The sequence below is a fragment of the Hydra viridissima genome, unplaced genomic scaffold (genome assembly GCF_058129835.1).
Source record: "Hydra viridissima isolate aposymbiotic clone 2 unplaced genomic scaffold, HvirCarnegie_v1 scaffold_2, whole genome shotgun sequence".
Taxonomy (NCBI): Eukaryota; Metazoa; Cnidaria; class Hydrozoa; order Anthoathecata; family Hydridae; genus Hydra; species Hydra viridissima.
The window spans coordinates 10,187,558-10,207,353 of record NW_028324301.1 but is presented as its reverse complement, the minus strand read 5'-3'; the positions used below and the strand labels follow the sequence as shown (position 1 = coordinate 10,207,353).

At 29.0% G+C, this 19,796-nt stretch overlaps 2 protein-coding genes across 3 annotated transcripts; both read right to left on the bottom strand.

The window, feature by feature from the left end:
• Positions 1–2,572: 2,572 nt before the first annotated feature.
• Positions 2,573–12,247, bottom strand: LOC145182755 (maternal embryonic leucine zipper kinase-like). The gene is made up of 23 exons (XM_090080480.1): positions 12,042–12,247; positions 11,903–11,952; positions 11,780–11,821; positions 11,545–11,661; positions 11,303–11,356; positions 8,214–8,303; positions 8,009–8,035; positions 7,780–7,879; positions 7,653–7,687; positions 7,151–7,249; positions 7,022–7,058; positions 6,779–6,810; positions 5,719–5,811; positions 5,467–5,553; positions 5,067–5,188; positions 4,897–4,918; positions 4,506–4,797; positions 4,372–4,423; positions 3,841–3,949; positions 3,609–3,665; positions 3,414–3,535; positions 3,131–3,219; positions 2,573–3,046 (listed from the first exon to the last, which is right to left on the bottom strand). The coding sequence occupies exons 1-23, from the start codon at positions 12,133–12,135 to the stop codon at positions 2,964–2,966; spliced, it is 1,905 nt and encodes a 634-aa protein (XP_089936606.1). The 5' UTR covers positions 12,136–12,247; the 3' UTR covers positions 2,573–2,963.
• A 143-nt stretch (positions 12,248–12,390) lies between these two features.
• LOC145182775 (vacuolar protein-sorting-associated protein 36-like) lies at positions 12,391–19,597 on the bottom strand. Of its 2 annotated transcripts, none has more exons than XM_090080482.1 (14): positions 19,441–19,597; positions 18,856–18,924; positions 18,183–18,214; positions 17,970–18,084; positions 17,779–17,865; positions 16,047–16,163; positions 15,809–15,886; positions 14,974–15,029; positions 14,735–14,813; positions 14,569–14,634; positions 13,567–13,631; positions 13,396–13,480; positions 12,975–13,051; positions 12,391–12,856 (listed from the first exon to the last, which is right to left on the bottom strand). In XM_090080482.1, exons 1-14 carry the CDS (start codon positions 19,573–19,575, stop codon positions 12,760–12,762), a joined length of 1,158 nt encoding a protein of 385 aa, XP_089936608.1. In that variant the 5' UTR covers positions 19,576–19,597; the 3' UTR covers positions 12,391–12,759. The 2 variants fall into 2 exon arrangements, with proteins under 2 accessions (XP_089936608.1, XP_089936607.1); XM_090080481.1 differs by having other exon boundaries at positions 18,183–18,253; positions 19,441–19,588.
• Positions 19,598–19,796: the final 199 nt, after the last annotated feature.

The window sequence follows — 19,796 nt, the reverse complement described above, 5'->3', positions numbered from 1 at the left end:
TTTTTTTGATTTTTCAAATAATTTTCAAAAATGTCATGCTTGTTTCACTTTCTAAATATTTTCTTCAGCTTTAAAAGTGGAATCATTGAAGAATAAGTACAATAAATAAATACTATAAATGCTTCGTTTTTAGATAATTATCTAAAGCCGATGCTCATGTCATCAGCATATTGAATCAGTCAAATATTTATCAAATTTTTTCTTCATAAAACGTTTCTAGAACATTCGAGCTTTTTTTAATCCTTTTCTGAAGGAAACCATTTTTACTTGCATGCATCACTATTGTCATACTGAATATAACATGTTCTGGCACAATACAGATCCAATTATAAATATATGCTCTGGCAAAATACAGATTCTATTGCAGCAAATTTAACTACCCCAAAAGTATGAGGGGATTTCTTTCAAAAAAAAATTTAAGCATTGGACAGGACATTTGCAACCAAATAATGCTAATTTAGTTTCTTTATATAAAAGTGCTGCATTTTTTCAATTTAGAGAAATAACTATGTAACTGTTTAGAGACAAAGTTCTTCAAGCTTTATTCATCACAAAGTTCATTATTTGTACACGAAAATTAATAAATTAATCAAAAGTATTAAAAAAAGTTGATTTCCTTCTGGACAAAACAAGTGCAACTCGACAAAATGTTGACCAAGCTGTATTTCTCTATCAATATTTCGTGGCGAATCCTTTGTTGTCGATCACAGCCTTGCATCTTCGAGGTATAGATTCGATTAGGTGATCAATGAAACTTTGTGGAATCGCTGCCCAGGCCTTTTGGATTTGTTCAAACAGTTGATCCTTATTACGAACACCTTCACGATTAATTCTGCGGTTAAAGATCTCCCACAGGTTCTCAATAGGGTTGAGATCCGGAGATTGAGGCGGCCAATCCATCACCGATCGGTGGTTGTCTTGAAACCACTGCTTGACTACTTTTGCAGTGTGTTTCGGATCGTTGTCTTGCTGAAAAACCCATTTTATTGGCATATTCCATTCAGCATGAGGTAACATAACATCTTTCACGATATTTTTATACATGAAACGGTCCATTATTCCATTGTTTCGATGTATTGGACCTAGACCGTTAGCAGAAAAACACCCCCAGACCATTACATTGCTTCCACCATGCTTCACGGTCTTATGGCAGTAACGTAAATCGAGGCGTTTTCCGGCCGGTCGACGTACACAGCAAATGCCATCGCTCCCAATGATGTTGAACTTCGATTCATCACTGAACAAGACAGTTCGCCATTTCTGTACATTCCAGTCAATATGAGATGTAGCAAACAGGAGTCTTTTCTTCTGGTTTTTTAGTGAAATCAGCGGTTTCTTTGCAGGGCGTTGAGAAAACAATCCGGCTTCAACAGCACGTCGTCTGATTGTTCGGTCCGATTCAGGCAGCTCTAATTGCTTTTGTATCTCGACTGATGATATCCAGGGATCCTTCTTGATAGATCTGACGATCATAGAATCCTCTCTAGAACTGGTGGAACGCGGTCTTCCACCTTTGTTATCTGCTGCCAACTTCTCCGTAGAACGATATTTGGAACATAGTCTTGATACGGTCCATTTTTTCACGCGATATTTATCACAAATACTTTTTTGTGACATTCCACTTACGTAATCGCCAATAATTTTCTTTCTTAGTTCCAATCCAAGACTGTCGGGAGCCATTTTTGCACTTGAAGTTATAAAAATAATAAATATTTCTGGATGCTACTGGATGCTTCCAGATGCTTCTTCTGGAAACTTCTGGAAGCTTCTGCATGCTTCTGGAAACTTCTGGATAATTCCTTTAATCATTAAAAAACTTGAAACAAACCAAAAAGAAAATGAAACAAACCAAAAAAGTTGCACTTGTTTTGTCCGCTGAAAAATGGCACTTGTCAACTAAACTCTGCCTGTGTGCTGTCACCTGTCAGCTGAAAATAAAAAACTGATTTGATTACAAGTTTGTTTTATAATTGCATACAATAACAATAATAAAAAAGGAAAATTTTTTAAAAAATATGGAAGAAATAAGAATCAAGTATGTTTGAGACACAAGCATCATGTTTACGCGAGTTATTTTTAAATGCGAATATACCGAACTATGATTGGATCAACAGCTGTTTAACATCAAAGCAAAAGAAATGGTGCATCTTCTAAACAATGCCATATTATTTTTGTTTAAAATATTAGGTTGCTTGTTGATTGATAAGCAAAATTCTAAGTTTTCTGAAACTGCACTCGATGTACTCTTATTTTTTGCTATCGTTTATTTATAGGTTTAAGAACCACTGACTTTTAAGGCCTGGTCCTGCAGAAAACAACCTGATATGTAGATGAGGTTGAAAGCAACTTGATGGACTTGCCAAGCATTTGTTGGATTGTTAATAACTCAATAATATTACAGTTATGAAATTTTCATAATAATACTTTTTAAATGTGAACAATTAATAATAATATTATCAGTAGCAACAGCAAAAATGATTTCCTGTTTTCCAGCTTAAAAATTTGCGAGAGGTGCGGAAGTATCGTGAAATTTGCGAGTGACGGATAAGAATCGAAAAAAAATTAAACATCATTGAGATTGGAAGATATATTAACTATAAAATTCTCTAATATTCGAATTATAAAATTTTTTTTTAAGACGCGTATTATATATTACAAAATAATTTTATCTCTAAATATGCAAAAAATAATTTCGATAATATATTAAATATTTATCAAACTTGCTGTATTATACAACCTTCACCGATTTTTAAAATACCTCTAAATTCGGGTTTTAAATTTTATAGCAATGAAATATACACAGCAGATAGAATCGATATTCTTAAAATAGCTTTAAAAAAATTTTTTTTTTAAAAGGAAATGAGGCAAAATGGTGATATTCACTTCATGTAGAATTCGATAGAAGCCATTTTAAAAAACTGTCAATTTACGCATGTAAAAATTTAAACCTGTAAAAACAGTTTTTATATCCTAATCATAGATAACACCTCTTCAATTATTTCTTTGTATTGCCAGACGTCACCCTTTAATCGCTTTCTGCGTATGCCTAGAGATAATAGTGGTATATATAGAGAAAGTATATAGAAAAAAATAAACTTATATCTGAAAGGATATTAAAATTTTCTCTTACCGACTACACTATCCATAAAAGGAATTCTGCAAATTTCTAATTCAAAGACAGTTTTCTTCTCAGTACCAGATTTACACTTGAACAGATATCTACAAGGAAAAAATTTTTTAGAACTTGTTATTTTGCTTAAAATTAACACTTGTACGACGAACAAACAATAAAAAGTGACGTGATGATTTTTGTACTAAATATTATTTTATGTTAATTATTAAATGCCGGCATCGTTTAGTGGCCGCTTTAAGCGGTATTTTCGACAGATCCTTAAAGCAAAAATCTAATTTACCTATCTGTATTTGAGAAAGAAGAAAGCTTTCCTTCAACACACAAGATTTGTAGCACCCTTTCAATTTCAACACGGACATCGTCTGCCGACAACGTCGATGTGTTTTCAACGTGATAAATAGCCTTTAAATAGAAAGAGTTGCATGTCACGGGCTATTGCGTCACACTTTAAAAAAATAATAATAATTAAAGGCACCTTTACTCTCCGAGGCTTAATTTCTTGTTTGAACAAACCAGAAAGTCTGTTGGTGAACTAAAAATACAAATTTACAATCGGTGAATATAAAAGAACAGCAAATTCAATTTTATATAAAAAAGCAAATTTTTAATAGATTCTTCTAAATAGCACGATTTAAACCTTTGAAATTTTCAAGTGCTTTTAAAACGGGCTATAACGAGAAGAAATTAAAGTCAAAAACACAACATACGTCTTTTATCGAAGAAGCCCTTAAACGCAAATTCTCTTTTAGCCGTTTCTTTACCTCTTCATCTTCACTATTTATGGTGTCCAACCCATCGATGCAAGAACTGGTCAAGCTGAGGAGGATATCATAGTTAAACAAAAAAGTAAAGCTTGCAGTGATTTTTTAAGGTTTATATGAAAAAAATTAAGTAAACAGATACCTTCATTAAAAATAAAAATTCAAGGATTTGATGCAACCGGACAGAACATAAACCGCACATTTAATCGGGCAGAACATAAACGACATATTTAACGCTGCTTGCTCGCAACTCATGCGCTAATTCTAACGGCGCTCGCAAAATCTTTATAAAAAAAATCATTCGCAAAAGAAATTATTTTCAAAAAAATAAGGCATCAAAACTGACACTCATTACTTCGTGCCTAATTGCAAATATCGCAGAATTGCGAGCGTCATGAAAAATCTTTCCCAAACTAAGAACCCAGCCAGTAGGACAAACTTAGCACAAAGCAAGTATCAAGAGCAAAAACTTTATACCGTTTTGACTTATCGACGTTGGGTTTTCCTTTTGTTGATTCTCGATTTTCAGCTGATAAAGACAAGAGTTTTAAATTTATTTTGTTGAAATTCGTTTAAACAACCAAAATAAAAAAAATCCCTCTCATAATTACCTTTTAGACGTCCTAATATTGGATAAATAGCTTGAGCGATATGTTTTTTCTCTAGTTGAACTTTATTGTTTGCTTTAGAAGTTTTAGCGATCTTCTGAATGTCAGCTGTAGAATTAAAAGTCTTTGTCCTCTGTTTTATAGGCAAAAGATGATCTTTTTGCTTCTCAATGATTCTAGAATTGTCAATGAAATCAACTAGATCCGGCAGAGTACTTGCTCTTTTCTCACGTGGACCAGGAAGCTCACTTGGGGAAGTTTGAGTTTCAAAGATACTATCGTTTGAATTCTTGTTCTAAAATTGAATTTTAAAAACTTGTATTTTGAGACAACTTGGCTCAGTAAACGAAAATTTTCCTATCACTTTTCATTTTTAAAGTTTCTATTTTTTTACCGTTTGGAGGCTGTTCAGCAAGCTAAAGAAAAACAAAATTTCATATAAAAGAAAAAATATTGCAATTATGTAAAAAATATTGCAATTATGTAAAAAATATTGCAATTATGTAAAAAATATTGCAATTATGTAAAATAACTTTGTAAAAGTTTCTTTTCAATGAAACGTACCTATGCCTTTTTTTTTCATCTGAAATCATATTGCATGGAAGAGAATTGACAAATTTCAGCAAACGGCTGTCTTTCAAATTACACAAAATAAGATAAAGTGCTGTAAGGTGGTCATACTTGAACTAAACAATAAATTTAGTTTAGCAAGTTAGAAGTTATGCCATACATTTAAATAGTGCAATGTAAGAAATTTCCCAAGGAAGAAAAATGACGTAATTCTTAAAATAACTCAACCTTCAACCTTAATAATTTTTGTAATTTTTGTACATTTGCCTTTAGTTGGAAAGAAAATAAAAATCAACATAAAATCATTCCCATGAAACTAGAAAATACTTACTTGCATAAATATTTCTCATACAATTCGAATATTGAATGCAAGACGGCAGCTATAAAACCGTACCTGAGAAACATTTTCCTTTGTTTGTGATTTTGACCAACCATAGTATGTGGCTATCAACTCTATGATGGGTTTTTTCAGCTTTTTTAACTAAAAAAAAAGTTCTAGAAACTTCAGTTTCAACTGATATTATTTACTACAGCGTCAAATACTCGATTTCAAGAAGCTTTTCGTTGAGAGTATAATTTGTGAACTTCTTCGTTACAGTTTCTGAACTTTAAGAAAACCAAATAAGGTAAAAGGAAAACGGAATACTTGTAAATCAGGTTGAATTTTTTTTTCAGAGACATGAACTAACCACTCATGTGAGAGAATATCTTTTATTTTAATACGTTCCTGACGCCGAACCTGTCAAAATACGATGGATCTATTAAAACAATTACGAATCTATCAAAAGGATAGATTAGGATAAAAGAATTACAGGTCTATCAAAACGATGACGAGCAATTATACCTATGACAAACAAGAAATCTATATCAATTAAAGTTTAAAAATACATTGCGTTTCAAAAGTTTAGCAAATTTTTTTAAAAGGTAATTTTATGAAAAAGTCATTGAAAAGAAGTACTTGCCATATGAGTGCAAATATCAACATAAATTATAGAAAAAGAAAAGAATTCACCAAATTTAAGATTTACATAGACATCCTGAATTCTTGAGGAAGAAACCATTCTTTTTGGCATAGAACAGAAGATTTTTGAAAAACTCTGGAGTGATTTATAGCAACCAAACTCTTTGTATCTGTTAATACTCATCAATTGTTTTATCTCTACCAAGAGGCATAACCTCATAGATTCTCTATGGGGTTAAGCCTTAGTGAATTTTTGAAGCCAAAAAAATATTACAAAGTTTTGTAGTTAAGCAGTCTAACATTTAGCATTATTTTCTATAAAAGTCTCTGTGTATTTTAATAAAGAAGGTGATCTTGTAATGCTTGTTGAACTTGATGGCATTCTTATCCAAGTTGGAAAAAAAAACATAAATCATTATGTCCAGCCATTTTAAGTTGCTTTAGGTTTCTTTAGAGGCTTACAAGTTTGCAAGTTTAGTTTACAACAGGTTTACTTTGAAACGCCATGAAGTTCAGCAAAAGAGCCACTAAAAAGTCATAATCCCTACATAAACAGTTGTGTGCAACTCGAGCTATATTGTGATTTGTAGTCAGGTAGATAGTTACTCTGTCTTAAATATTGTCTAAAGAAATGTTTAACAAATTTGTTTCACAATTTTTTAAAATTACTAAACTTTTGAAACGCACTGTAATTATCTTGTAACTATCTTATTAGGAGCAGCCTTAAAAAAATTATAAGTATAACCTCCATCATGCTTTTCAACAAAGATACTGCTTCTAAATTTAATAACAAAATCAAACTTATGATATTTTCATTATCTCTAAATAAAGATGAACCTTTTAAAAAAAAGACAAGCCAATCTTAAATACAACTTTAAATTTACACAGCAAATACTTATGTAAACTAGAGAAATATGAAAAAATAAAATGATTGAATTGGTTTTTAAGTTCTGTTATACAAATTATTAGTAAGAAAGTTAATTCAAACCTGTTGATAACCAGTTTGGTATAGCAAACACACCTTTCTAGATAAGAAAAGCCATTATTGCACATATGTAAGGATTTTAAAAAAGCAAAAAAAAAAAATTTGAAAACAAGTCTTTTATAAATTGTTTACCTTAATTCGTTTATATAACTCTTCTGTTGACTTTTGATCAAATGGAAGGAATCCACATAACAAGGCATACAGAACTACTCCTAAACTCCAAATGTCAGTCTAAAAAATCATCAAACTAAGTTTTATAAAATCTACATATTAGAGTTTTTTTTGATTGAATAATTTTAAATCTATAAAACATTTGCATGTATGCAAAACATTCAAACATAAACTAAATTTATAGTTTTCAAATTAATGTTTTAATCGACAACAACAAAAAGACTTTCTTAAAACTATATTAATATGTCTTAGAAACAGACTTAATTTGATTAATATTTTTTGTAGTTGACACACCTACAAGACACTTAAGTAACATTTAAAATGTTTAACCCAACCAAGTTTGAAAAAAACTGGGCAGTCAAGGACTGCTAAACTCCAATAATAAAAATTTTGCTTCAGACTTAAGTATTAGAATGAAAAAAGAACTTCATGAAAAACAGATTAGAAAGGATATTGAACCAACCTCATTTCCATAATAAGGAGCACCAGATATAAGCTCTTAAGAAGAATCAAATAAAAATATTCAAAAAAAATTCATTTAGGTACATAAAAAAATTTGTTAAATTTAAAATTATAGAAAATTTATATACCTGGAGAAGCATACAATGCAGAGCCAGCTCTTGTTTTTAGAGGTGTTGATAAACCTCTGCCTGGCTTTGCAGCAAGTCCAAAGTCAATTATCTTTATGTTCTAAATAAAACAACAAAAAAATTGCCATTTTGTAGATTTTTGTAATACAACTGTACACTAAAAATATTTTTCTAGTGCCTGACAATCACTGATAAAGCAAATTTATAAACAAATCCATAAAAAAAATACCTGATTTTCATCTAAAAGCATATTTTCCTGTTTAAAAAAAAAAAAAAAGAATTGATTAGTGATGAAATTTAAATTGACAAAAAATCAGTTCAGCGTAAAATTATGTGTAAACTTTTAGAAAATAGAACATACTATACTATCTACACTTTTTTATTATGTATGTTAAAACGGAACTTCGAATCTGAATTAAAAGTGAAAGACATACTGGTTTAAGATCTCTATGTGCATAGCCTTGTCCATGGATGTATGCAACAGCTGAGATTATCTGAAGAAACAGATGCTGAGCTTCTTTTTCCTAAAGAAGAACTTGTTAGAAGCACACATCCCCCTTTTGGAGCATTATTCTCTCCTATTGTATAAACAAATTATTTAAATTATTTTGAGAATGTTTCTAGTAAAAAGTAGGTTTTTTTAAAAGTGAAAAAATAAAATAGAGATTTGAAATAGGGAATGTCATCAGGTCTCATTTGGCGGCCGAACGGATAATTTCAAAAGATTTTTCCGGTCCTGAACCCATCCAGGTATACATTGTTAAATAGCCAATAGCCCGAAATAATGATCGAATGGGTTATTGAGCAACGACAGCTAAGGAACTCTAAACAATAAATTATTGGGTACCTGTTTGAGAATTTAATTTTTTAATAACCGAAAACCCGAACCTGTATGGTTTTTAGCTTTATCACCGTTTGGGTCCCGGAAATAAGTAAAGTATTTTTAAAAATTGCAAAAATCACTAAAAGTCACAATAATTTACTACGAGTTATTGCTCAAGGTAATATTAGCATAATTGGAAGAGTCTGTGAAATGTATAAACTAAAATTTAAAAAAATTACTAAACTAAATTCTACAGTTAATTAAACAACATGAGTAAATGAAACAGGTTAAATGATGTGCAAATAAATGCAGTTTTGGTACCAAAAGTTAACTTTCTTAACATCATAGAAAAAAAACACTGGCAAATATAGAATTTTCACCTTTGGATTTTTACCTAACACTGATTACAAAATAAACATTTAAAATTTGGAGATGTACTGTTTGTTTTCATAAGTTTCTTAGCATGAAATATATTGAAAGAAATTCTTTGTCTTCTTCAACATCATACATTTCCATAACATTAATTGCATCAAAAATGGGCTTCCTAGATGTCATCATCCGGCTCCTCATTTGGAATTGATGAAGAGTTTTTGGTTTCTGAGCAGAATTTGAGCAGCATTTTTCTCTCAAACTGAGAGTAGTTGCATTTGATGAAGAGAAGCTTTTCAACCTTAAGAGGATCCATGCAATTTCTTTGTAACTGTTAGGCTGGCAGTACTGGACAAGCACTCTGAGGATGCTGAATTTGCAGGAATCCTCAGAATAACAAAGGCAGTCTTGGAAAGAATTGGATAGACATTCCATTTTGTCACCCAGAACAGCATTGACTTTCCCATCCATGCAGAAACTGCCACAACATCATTTTCATAGGTAAAAAGTTCTCCTTTCAATCCAACTGTGCTGTTCTTCTGCTTCTTTTACTGGATAAAGCTCAAAAAGAAGCTTCCAAATTGTGAGTGCTGAAAGCTGTCGTTAATAGGGAATTGTTCAATATCAGTGTCTTCTCCACTTTTGCCAAACAAATTTGACAAGAACTCTTTGTTAGCTTCTTCAGGATCCTTGGCCAAATTCTGGAGACTGAATTTAGTTTGTTTGAACTTGGCTTTCAAGCACATAACAAATTGATCTGAAAAATATAAGAAAAAATCAAAAAAGTCTGACTTTTATGGGGAAAAAGACTGACTTTAAGGGCAGATAGTCAAACTTATTCATACTTTAACCAATATTTACTGAGTTTGTGTCCTAATACTTACAACTATTTGCATTTTTGGAATTATTCTGATTGAACTGATTGCATTACTTCAGATCTTTTGTAACACTTATATTTGCAACTTTAGATGCAACTTTTGACAAGCGACACATCTAATGGTGGATCGGGAATTGGCACAAAAATAGACTACAGCCAGTTACATTGCAACTTTTGACTAATAATATTTTAAAATGATTTTTCACTCACATTTGTAACAAGGGTTCAAGTAGTTGGCAACCAGATAGATGACTTGCCTGGAATCTTTGCAATTTTAAGCAATGCTTGGAGGCAAGTAGTACCCTGTGTAAAATTTACAGGCACTAAACAAAGAAGTTAAATAAATTGGCAATGTATTACCAAGTTTTTTGACTTTGCCTTCATTTGGAGGCAGGTCATCTGGATCTGAAGATGTTTTAGGGTTTTCTTTTTCATGTTTAATTCCTTCTTCATTTTCAGTATCAATATTGCCTAGACCTTGTGATGACAAAACACTTGACTGGCTAGCAAACATTTTCGAAATGTTTTACTCTTACGCATATCCGATTTTAATTTCAAACCTTCCTAATGTCATTTCAAGAAACTGATAGGGAAACAATTCTGGAAACACACAATGATGCTTTAAAATCGCTTATTTCTGGTTTTGCCTTACATTGAATTTTTCGTAACAACCAATCAAAGTCAAGCATTTCAGAAAAAGGGTGAGATGCAGTAATTTTGCTAACCAGATTGCATGAATAGCATGAGGAAATATACTAAATTTTCTTTAACTACCAAAAGGCCAATAGAAAATGTAAAAATTGAGATTATTATGGTTATACTCCACTTAATAATTTTTAATTATTAATTGGAATATAAACATAATAATATTAATTTCTTTAGAAACATAAATTATCTTTTAACAAAATGGATCTCTTTCACAGAATACCCAACAGAACCATTTGGGAATTATTTTTTTAACGGGTAATCGGGTTTGGGAACTGATAGGATCAATAACTTTACTGATAATTTAGATTACCCGAAAGATTGATACGGGTTGGGTATGAAAAATTTCAACTACCTGATCTTATCAGCATTATCTGGTAATACCTGTTTGGGTAATCAGAGTCCAATGAAACTATTTTTTATCAGTGTCTGATACCTATTCGGGTTGGGTCTCGTTCGGTTCCTATCAAGACTCAGACATTCCCTAATTTGAAAGCCTTGCATCCTTGAAAAACTTTTATCAATATTTCTTCATACTGCATAGAATTAAATTAATAAGATTAATAAGAAATGGAGAAATAAACATTCTTTGCATCAAAAATATTTGGAAAACTATTAAAGACTGTAAAAAAGAGTGGAAGTTTCATATCTTAAGTATAGATTGAAGGTTAATTATAGATTTACTGACAAAACAATTAGCATTAAAAAATGTTTTTAAATATTTAAGAAAACAAAAAAAACAAACTCACTTGTAATCGTTTTTGTGCAACTATGTAATCAAATAACTCACCACCAGGACAATACTAAAATGTTAAATAAAAAGCTAAGGAAAGTCTTTCATATTTACAATCGATATTTTCATTTTTTTAAGTACCAATAAAACAAAAATATTGATTGTAACTTCAAGGTTTTTAAACTCTGCTAAAAAAATGATGAAACCTATGCAAAAATAAAATGATGAAACCTTTGCAAAAATAATGAAAAACTGAACCTCAAGAACAAGGTAAATGTATTCTTTGTTTTCAAATACTTGATACAGCTGACATATATGTGGATGAATTAAATTCTTTAGTGCATAAACTTCATTGTATGCACGATGTAAGTCATCCTTAAAGAAAAAAAAATTAAGACTTAAGTCAGACACTGATCATGTGCATTGACAAGAATCTCAAACAAAATTTTTCAAAAAAATCCAACACTAAATGTAAAAACTCTTAACCAGTTACCTTTTCTGAAAGAAGCTTCTTACTCATCACCTTTATAGCTACCTGCACAAATATATTATAGCTATTAAGACTTTTATAGGTAAATTAACAGATATAATATTAAAAAAATAATAATATGAAAACCTTCTCCTTTGTGACAACATGCTCTGCAAGAATAACTTTAGCAAACCCTCCTTTAAAAAGAAATAGCAAAAAGCTTTTATGTGTTTCCTACTTTTTAATAAAGAAAGTCTTTTTAATAAAGATTTAAACAACATTTCACCTTGTCCAAGCTCCTTCTTTTTATCTTCATAGTAACAGGATAATTCTTGCGGAAGACTAACAGCAAATGATTGCAATTTCTCCTGACGAGCCATGACTCCAACAAAAAGCGCTTAATGATTTATAATTATACATATATGTAAAAGTTCAAAAGGCAAAATATAGTTATTTAACTAAAATCAAAACACATGTTAGCAGTTCATATTGCAAAAATATTCATAATAGTTTGGGTTTGACTGAAAAATTGAAGAAAAATACTAGAGCATTGGAAAAGATGAATTATTAGTTATGCTCATAAGCATTGACTTTTCTAGCCATAAAACATTTCAGAAAAGTAAAATAAAAGAAGATTTATTACATAAATGTCAATCAAGAATAACCTCTACGTTATAAAATACTAAATAAATACAATTTTTAAATCAAGTATAAACAGAAAATAGTGGAGATTAAAACTAATAGTAAACCATAAAATTGAAATTACAATACCACAAGAAAAGATAACTTTTATAAACTTTCATCTGATTTTTAAATCCTATGTTTAATTATGTTTTGTTTGTCTGATCTTTAGCTTGATTCTTTTTTAATTTCACATGATTTATAGTTGATTCTTCTGTAACATCATGTCATCCTTTTTAAAGTTAAGTAAATACTTGATGCACTTCACCTGATGCTCTTGTGAGTGAAAATTAATTTTGCTATAGAACAATTTGAAAGGGGAGTCAGGTTTCTATCCTGACAAACCTGTTAGGAAAAAATCTTAACCCTTCCACAGAATCATCTCTGCAAAGATAACCAGCTTTTTCTGCCAATAGCAATCTAACAAGAAAAAAAGCATGTTTATAAACGTTGAAATCAAACTATAAACATAATTAGGATTTGATAAAGAAAATTAACACTTGCTTCTTTACATTTACAAAAAAACATATTAACAAACCTCTCTTTTGCTAAAGTTAATGCAATTCCAATAAGCCGAGCAAACTCTTCCGATGTTAATGAACCTACATCTTTTACCTATAGGTGGTTATAGAAAACAATTTGTTAATTCATCCTTTTTAAGAAAACATATTAGCAATTATAAGACAACTTTCAAATAGTAAAAACAATAGTTAATAAGAATAATATTAATACAAGTAGTAATAATAATAAAAATAATAATAATATTAACAACAACAACTTCAATAAAAACAACAACAATAACAATAATAGCAACAACCACAACAGCAAAAATAATGAGAATAATAATAACAAGAACAGCAACAGCATCATCAATAATAATAGCAATACTATATAAAAGGTTGTGTATACAGTTTAATGCAATAAAGATATCTTTTACATTAAAAAATATTTGCAAGTACTTTATTAGCTGTTGAAGCAATAATTTCTTCTTCAGTGTGACTCATTGATTGTATAACAAGAACTCCACTTTCAAACTTATGAAGTCTAAAAAATTAATTGATTAAAATTTAAAACAGAAACTATAAAATAAAAAAAAATTTTTTTTAACTTTTTCATCATAAAAAACATACCTCATATTTATTTTTAAGGATTCCATCATCTTGGCTGCATTTACCAGATCTTCAGGGGAAACAAGCTGCAACAGAAGAAAAAATATTTTCTCAAATAAAAATTTATGATTTTCTATAAATGTGACAAAACTTATGAAAAACCTTTTGGTCTTTCATATTATAAGGTCAAATTATAAGTTTCTTGCCAGTTGCATTTATTCAGTATTTGATTTAATCAAACTTTAGCTAGCAAAAATACTTTAATTATTGCTCATAAAGATATTATAACTGCATGCTAATATCTAATATGTATAGTGTGTGTGTGTGTGTGTGTGTGTGTGTGTGTGTGTGTGTGTGTGTGTGTGTGTGTGTGTGTGTGTGTGTGCGTGTGTGAGTGTGTGTACACAGTACAGAAGTTTTGCACATGCCTGTAAATTTGTGGCAATGGCTTTCCACCATTTGCAGCAAGTACTGCAATAGTACTGCAATGTCTAGCAAATTAAAGAATTCTTTTGAACACAAAATCATCAAGATTCATCATGTGAAGGTTATCACAAACGCTTTTGCCATCAAGCCTTTTTTAAATGGTTTTTCAAATGCCTCGAGTATTGATTGTTTTGTTTCAGATGCTACCTTAGAACTGAAGAGAACTGAGCTGACAAATTGTTCACTTAGGTACTATAAATGACCTGTTGTTGTCTTCTCTGAAATCTACATATTTTTTACATACCATGAATATACCATGGATAAATAAAATACCACAGATGTAAAATCACACCACAAACTTATATATAGGAAGACGATCAATCTACAGTCTTGGACACATTCAAATGGGATGTGACTTGAAAAATGATAACACTGAATATATCTTAGTTTGTTATGAAGTGTGTTTAAACACAGGAATAAAAATATTGAAAGCATAGCAATACAAGTTTTGGAAATTGTAAAACTGTTGCAATATCAAAGAACATTATGAAATTCATTACAGAACAGAAATAAAACAAGTTTATAGGAAAAATAAACCTCCATGCCACGAGCACGATTGAATCTGCAAAACACATCTGATAAAGTCATCACTCCTCCTGAATCCTATAATAAATAATAAAATTGTAAAAAAAGAACAAAGTTGGAAAAATAAGGCAATTTTGTAAGCGAAGATAAAATAAAATATTAAATCAAAATTGTATACTTCAATAATGTTTTGCAGAAAAGAAGCTAGTTGTTTGGCTAGTTCCACATGATATCGAACTCCAGAGCCATGTGTCTCTCTAAAAACAATTTACAATAAAAAAAAACTATTTGGAACATTCGTAGTTTTTTTACATCATGTTTACTAAAATCTTCATTATAATTTTTGTGAGTAATGTTCTAAATATTTTATTTGAATAACAATTATAAAATTAAATGTTTGAAATATTAGAATAATACCTGGTCACTGGATTTTCAATTCCCATGCTAAGTAAATATGACTTGAATGCTATAGTCTAGAAAATCAATTTACAAAAAAACTACTTTAAAGTTTTATTTTCAAAATCTGCAATTATTGTAGAAAGCAAAAATAAAAGAAAAAGATCTTCCTATATTTTAAAAATTGGCACAATTATTATTAACTATGATTGATTTCACATTTTTGTGATTGATCTAAAATTTTTAGCTTTTACAAAATATCTTCAAAAATCTTTCACACAAAATATTTGTTTAAAGCATTTCTTTGTAAAAACTTTTTTTTTAAAAAAAAAAACAGATTTGTAAACATATATATGGATGTCCTATTTTATTTCATTGCTAGTTTAAAAATGGTCCTATTTTATTTCATTGCCAGTTTAAAAATGGTCCTATTTTATTTCATTGCCAGTTTAAAAATGGTAGTGAAATTAAACACATCTTTTAACTTTCATGAACTTTACCTTTCTTACACCAACTAAAAATATGCTTTGAGCAATGTAAATTTCTACTTAAAATTTTAACTATGCTTCTTTGCTGATAAAAAAAAAATCTGCATGAACTTTTGATACAATCTGATTCACTAAATTTCTGAATAGTCAGCTCTTAATGAAAAAAAGTGATTAGCGAAAAGCATTAGAGCATTTTTAAATAACTTAGGGTATTAACCACTATATTAACCATAACTAGGGTATTAACCATTTTAATGATAGAGAAGAAATAGTTTTTCTAATTAAATTTTGAAATTCATTTTATCAATAAATTTTAATCAAAATTGCTAGATTGATTTTAAATGTACATCCTTCAGAAATATTTTTACCTCATCATCTGTTATACTGACTTCTTTTTCTTGTAACTTTTTGGAGAATTTATCAGCTATAGCAACCATATCTTTTGCCTAAATTTTTATTTTTTTAAGCTTTGAAAATATGTAAAGCAAAATTGCAAAAGAAATTTTTTTAAAAATAAATTATAGTTAAAAAAAACTACTAATAAAAGACTATTAGCAAAATGTTTAGAAATGTTTCAATGATATCAAAATAATTTTTTTTTTTCACCTTTTCAATTAGCGCATCAAGATCTTTAAACGCTTGTGCAACATTCTCATCAGTTTTATCATACTTTTCTTGGATTTTACGTTCAATTCCTACAATACCCACATGCCGATGTGAAATCTAGTAAACATGAACTGCTGCATAAAGAATTTTAAAAAAAGACAAATTAAGGAAAACCTCACAACCTGTTTAAAACATTTTAACTCATTATGATTGATAATTCAATACAATTTGCTGAAAATTACTAAAATTTAATAATGGGTGATCACTAAAAATCTGCACAAATTTTAAAGAATCATAATTTCCTTATTTTTTATACTTTTTAAAAGTAAAAAAAGTATTTTATAGGGAATTTTTTATTTCATTTAATACAATATTTAATTTGATTCTATCACTCCACTTCATCTGACATGGTCAATTAAACTGTTAGTGCGTCCTACCATTTCTTGGATGATATTGAAGTCAACTTTGGTCAGACAATTCTTTCTTTTTGCTATTGGAGTGTTTTTGCTTTCCAATTATTCTTGTAAACGAGTCCTTTCAGTATTGGCTAAAAGTTTTCATTTGGCCTGCATTCTGGTAGATTTGACAGATTATCTTTTTTTGGTACAATTTCAATCTTTTTAGCCTTTAGATAGTCTAATACATTTTGGCATAATGAGAAGATGCAAGATCTGACCAGAACACAAATTTTTCAATATGATGATGCTCTTCTATAAACAGGATGAGTCTCTTTTGAATACAATACTCCAAATACAAAAATTGGTTAAAAGACAAACACGGAATTACCTGATTCTCAAAAATAAAATTTAGAGTTATCTTTGACAAAATTGCAATCCAGACTAGTATTTTTTCTAGAAACTTTTTTTTTTTTTACTGTATTTAATATTTGATGGAATCAATAAAGTATTACTTGAGTAAAAATAGGTATTTCCATTAATTGAACTGTGACATAAGGTGAAATACAATTCATCATCAATGATCCATTCAAAGTCCCAGTAATTTTGGCAGTCTACAGCAACATTTGATTATCTTGCTTCAGAATTTTTGACTTTTTATAGCCTTTAAGTAATTTATTCACATATGATTGCAAAATACTGAGTTTACGAGCTAGTTTCCTTTGAGAATTACCATCTTGATGATCAAAAAGGTAAACAGTTACTTCTATCACTTTCTCTCATGCCCAAAGTTGTTTTCAGCAAGTTTAATTATGTCATAAGTTGTTCTTCTTGGAATATTTTCAGCTTGGAAATTCTTTACCATCTATATTTTTCCAGGATTTATATTTTCCAAATTAAACTCACACACATGTATTTGGCATTCATCTTTGTTTTTTTGTTCACCTTCATTTTTAAATATTTAATAGAAATTCTTTTTGTGTTTTCTGAAAACTAGAAACTCTGAGTCTAACAAATATAAATAGAACATTACATATTGTCATGTTGAAATGAGACAAATTAAATTAAACATTGCAGATGTTTTTGTGATCATCAAGTTTAGAAATAAAGAATATAATTAATCATATGGATTCTGCAATATAAAAATCCATGATTAATTATATTCTTTACTTCCAAATCTTTTGTTACATCTTTCCAGAATGATGAACTAAAGTTTTAATGAAACTTTCTTATGAGTTTATAATTAAATTATTTTAAATTATTTAATATAATTTGATTATAAACTCATAAGATTTTGATTATAAACTCATATACTATTTCAAAAAATTAATTAGTACCTCTACTGGTTCTTTTGGTTTTTCAATTGCAGCATTCAATATTTCCCACTCTTTTGAAGACAGTACATTTTTGAAAGCTTTTATAAACTATAAAAGAAGATAACAAAAGTGGAAAAAGAGAAGTTTTTTTTTTAAGCAAATAACATTCAAAAAAATATTTTTATAATCATATATAGGGAATAGCATAATACCTGTTCATTTCCACCTGAACGAAAAGAGAGTTTAACATAGTTATGTTGATTTTTTTGTTTTGGTCCGGCAGGTTTATTCTTTAAAGAAGTATTGAGATGAACTAACACCTTTGGACTGATTTTTAAATGTAGAAAAAAAATAAATAAATAAATAAGTAACCCATTTACAGAAAGATGGTGAATTTTCTATAAAAATCATATTAAAAATTTTACCTTTTAAACAAAGAGCCACTCTCACTTTCAATCTTTTGAACTAAAGATAAATCAAGAGCCAGAACTCTTTCCTGCAAGCATTTAAAAAAATCTAGGTACTCCATCTTTATGATACCAGACATTAAAAGACTAGACAGGAAAAACCACAGATGTCCAAATTTCACAAATGTTATGCATTTGCAACTTTTTCATCATACACTGGTGTTTACCTATTACTTCTGACAACATCCAGGCAAAAAACCACCATTAGCAGGCAATATCAAGCTGTTTAAAAACGTTTAACATTAAAGACTACGGAAGTCTTTAAACATAAAATTCCATTTTCCTCAAAAGTAGAAAAAGTGGACAACTGTGGGTCTTCCCCTGTACAAACAATATACAATTACATCTTCCATTTTAAGATCAAAGTTGAAGCATTGCGAAATATTCAGTGATCCAGTCCATTTTTTAATGATTCAATTTTTTAAAAAGTAACTTTAAAAGGTTTATTCTGAACTATAGAATTTTTATAGAACTCATGTAAAAACCACAAAGAAATTATATATTATTTAAATATCTCTTTGTAGATTATCTATTGTAGAATTTATTCAAAATAAAAAAAATGAATACACACAATAAAACAAATTGGATCCTAAAAAAAAAAAAAAAAAGAGTTTAAAATAATTTCACACACCTTTTGCAATAAATCTTTCCAAATGAGTTTTAAATTAGTCAAAGTCAATTCACCATTATCAAACGTTGTCTGAGAAAATAATGTTGTCATGCAAATGTTTACAAATAATAGTCCATTGTTATTGTAAAAAGCAATAGATTATTTGTAATTAAGACAAAAAAGATTTTTTGAAATAAATAAGAGAAACTAAGACACAAAATGAATATAATTTTGTATGTTTATAACATGAGTTAAAACTACACAGACAAAGTTTTTTTACACCCTTAAAATGCTTTAAGAATACTTAATATAGACAGAAAAAAATTTATAAAATACTGAATTAAAAACTAATTTTTACTTCTAAAAGGAAGGAAAAAACTTAATTTACTCCTTCATATCAAAATCACAAGAAATTTTTTCTAAATGTAATTTGAATTATTACTGTCTTTAATATAGTAATGTGGAATTTGCTTGTTTTATGCTAGAACAAAATCCTAAGAAATGTGATAAAACTAAAAAAACAATAGTCTTAATCCTTTAAAGATAATGAAAATGTAAAGAAAAAATTTAAAAAACAATAATCAAAAAGTTTTTAAAACAACTCACCTTTTCATCTCCATCATAAATACGAACATTATTCTGAATAAGCACATTTCTCTCATTAACATCTTTTTCTTGCAGCCAATAAAACCTATCCATTTTGTTTAGTATATAAAACTTAAGTGTAAAAAGTGTAAACATTATTTTATACTTAAGTAATTTTTCTTCAATATACAAATATTTAGGGGAAGCTAAAATTTATTATGCAAAATTGAAAATATAAAAAACCCATAACTTTGCAACTTTGATTCAAATTATATAATACTATATTACATATTACTATATTATCAAATTATATAATATTATATAAATACTCAATAGAATTTCAACTTAAGGTCTTAAGTAAAAGTTTATAGGTATTT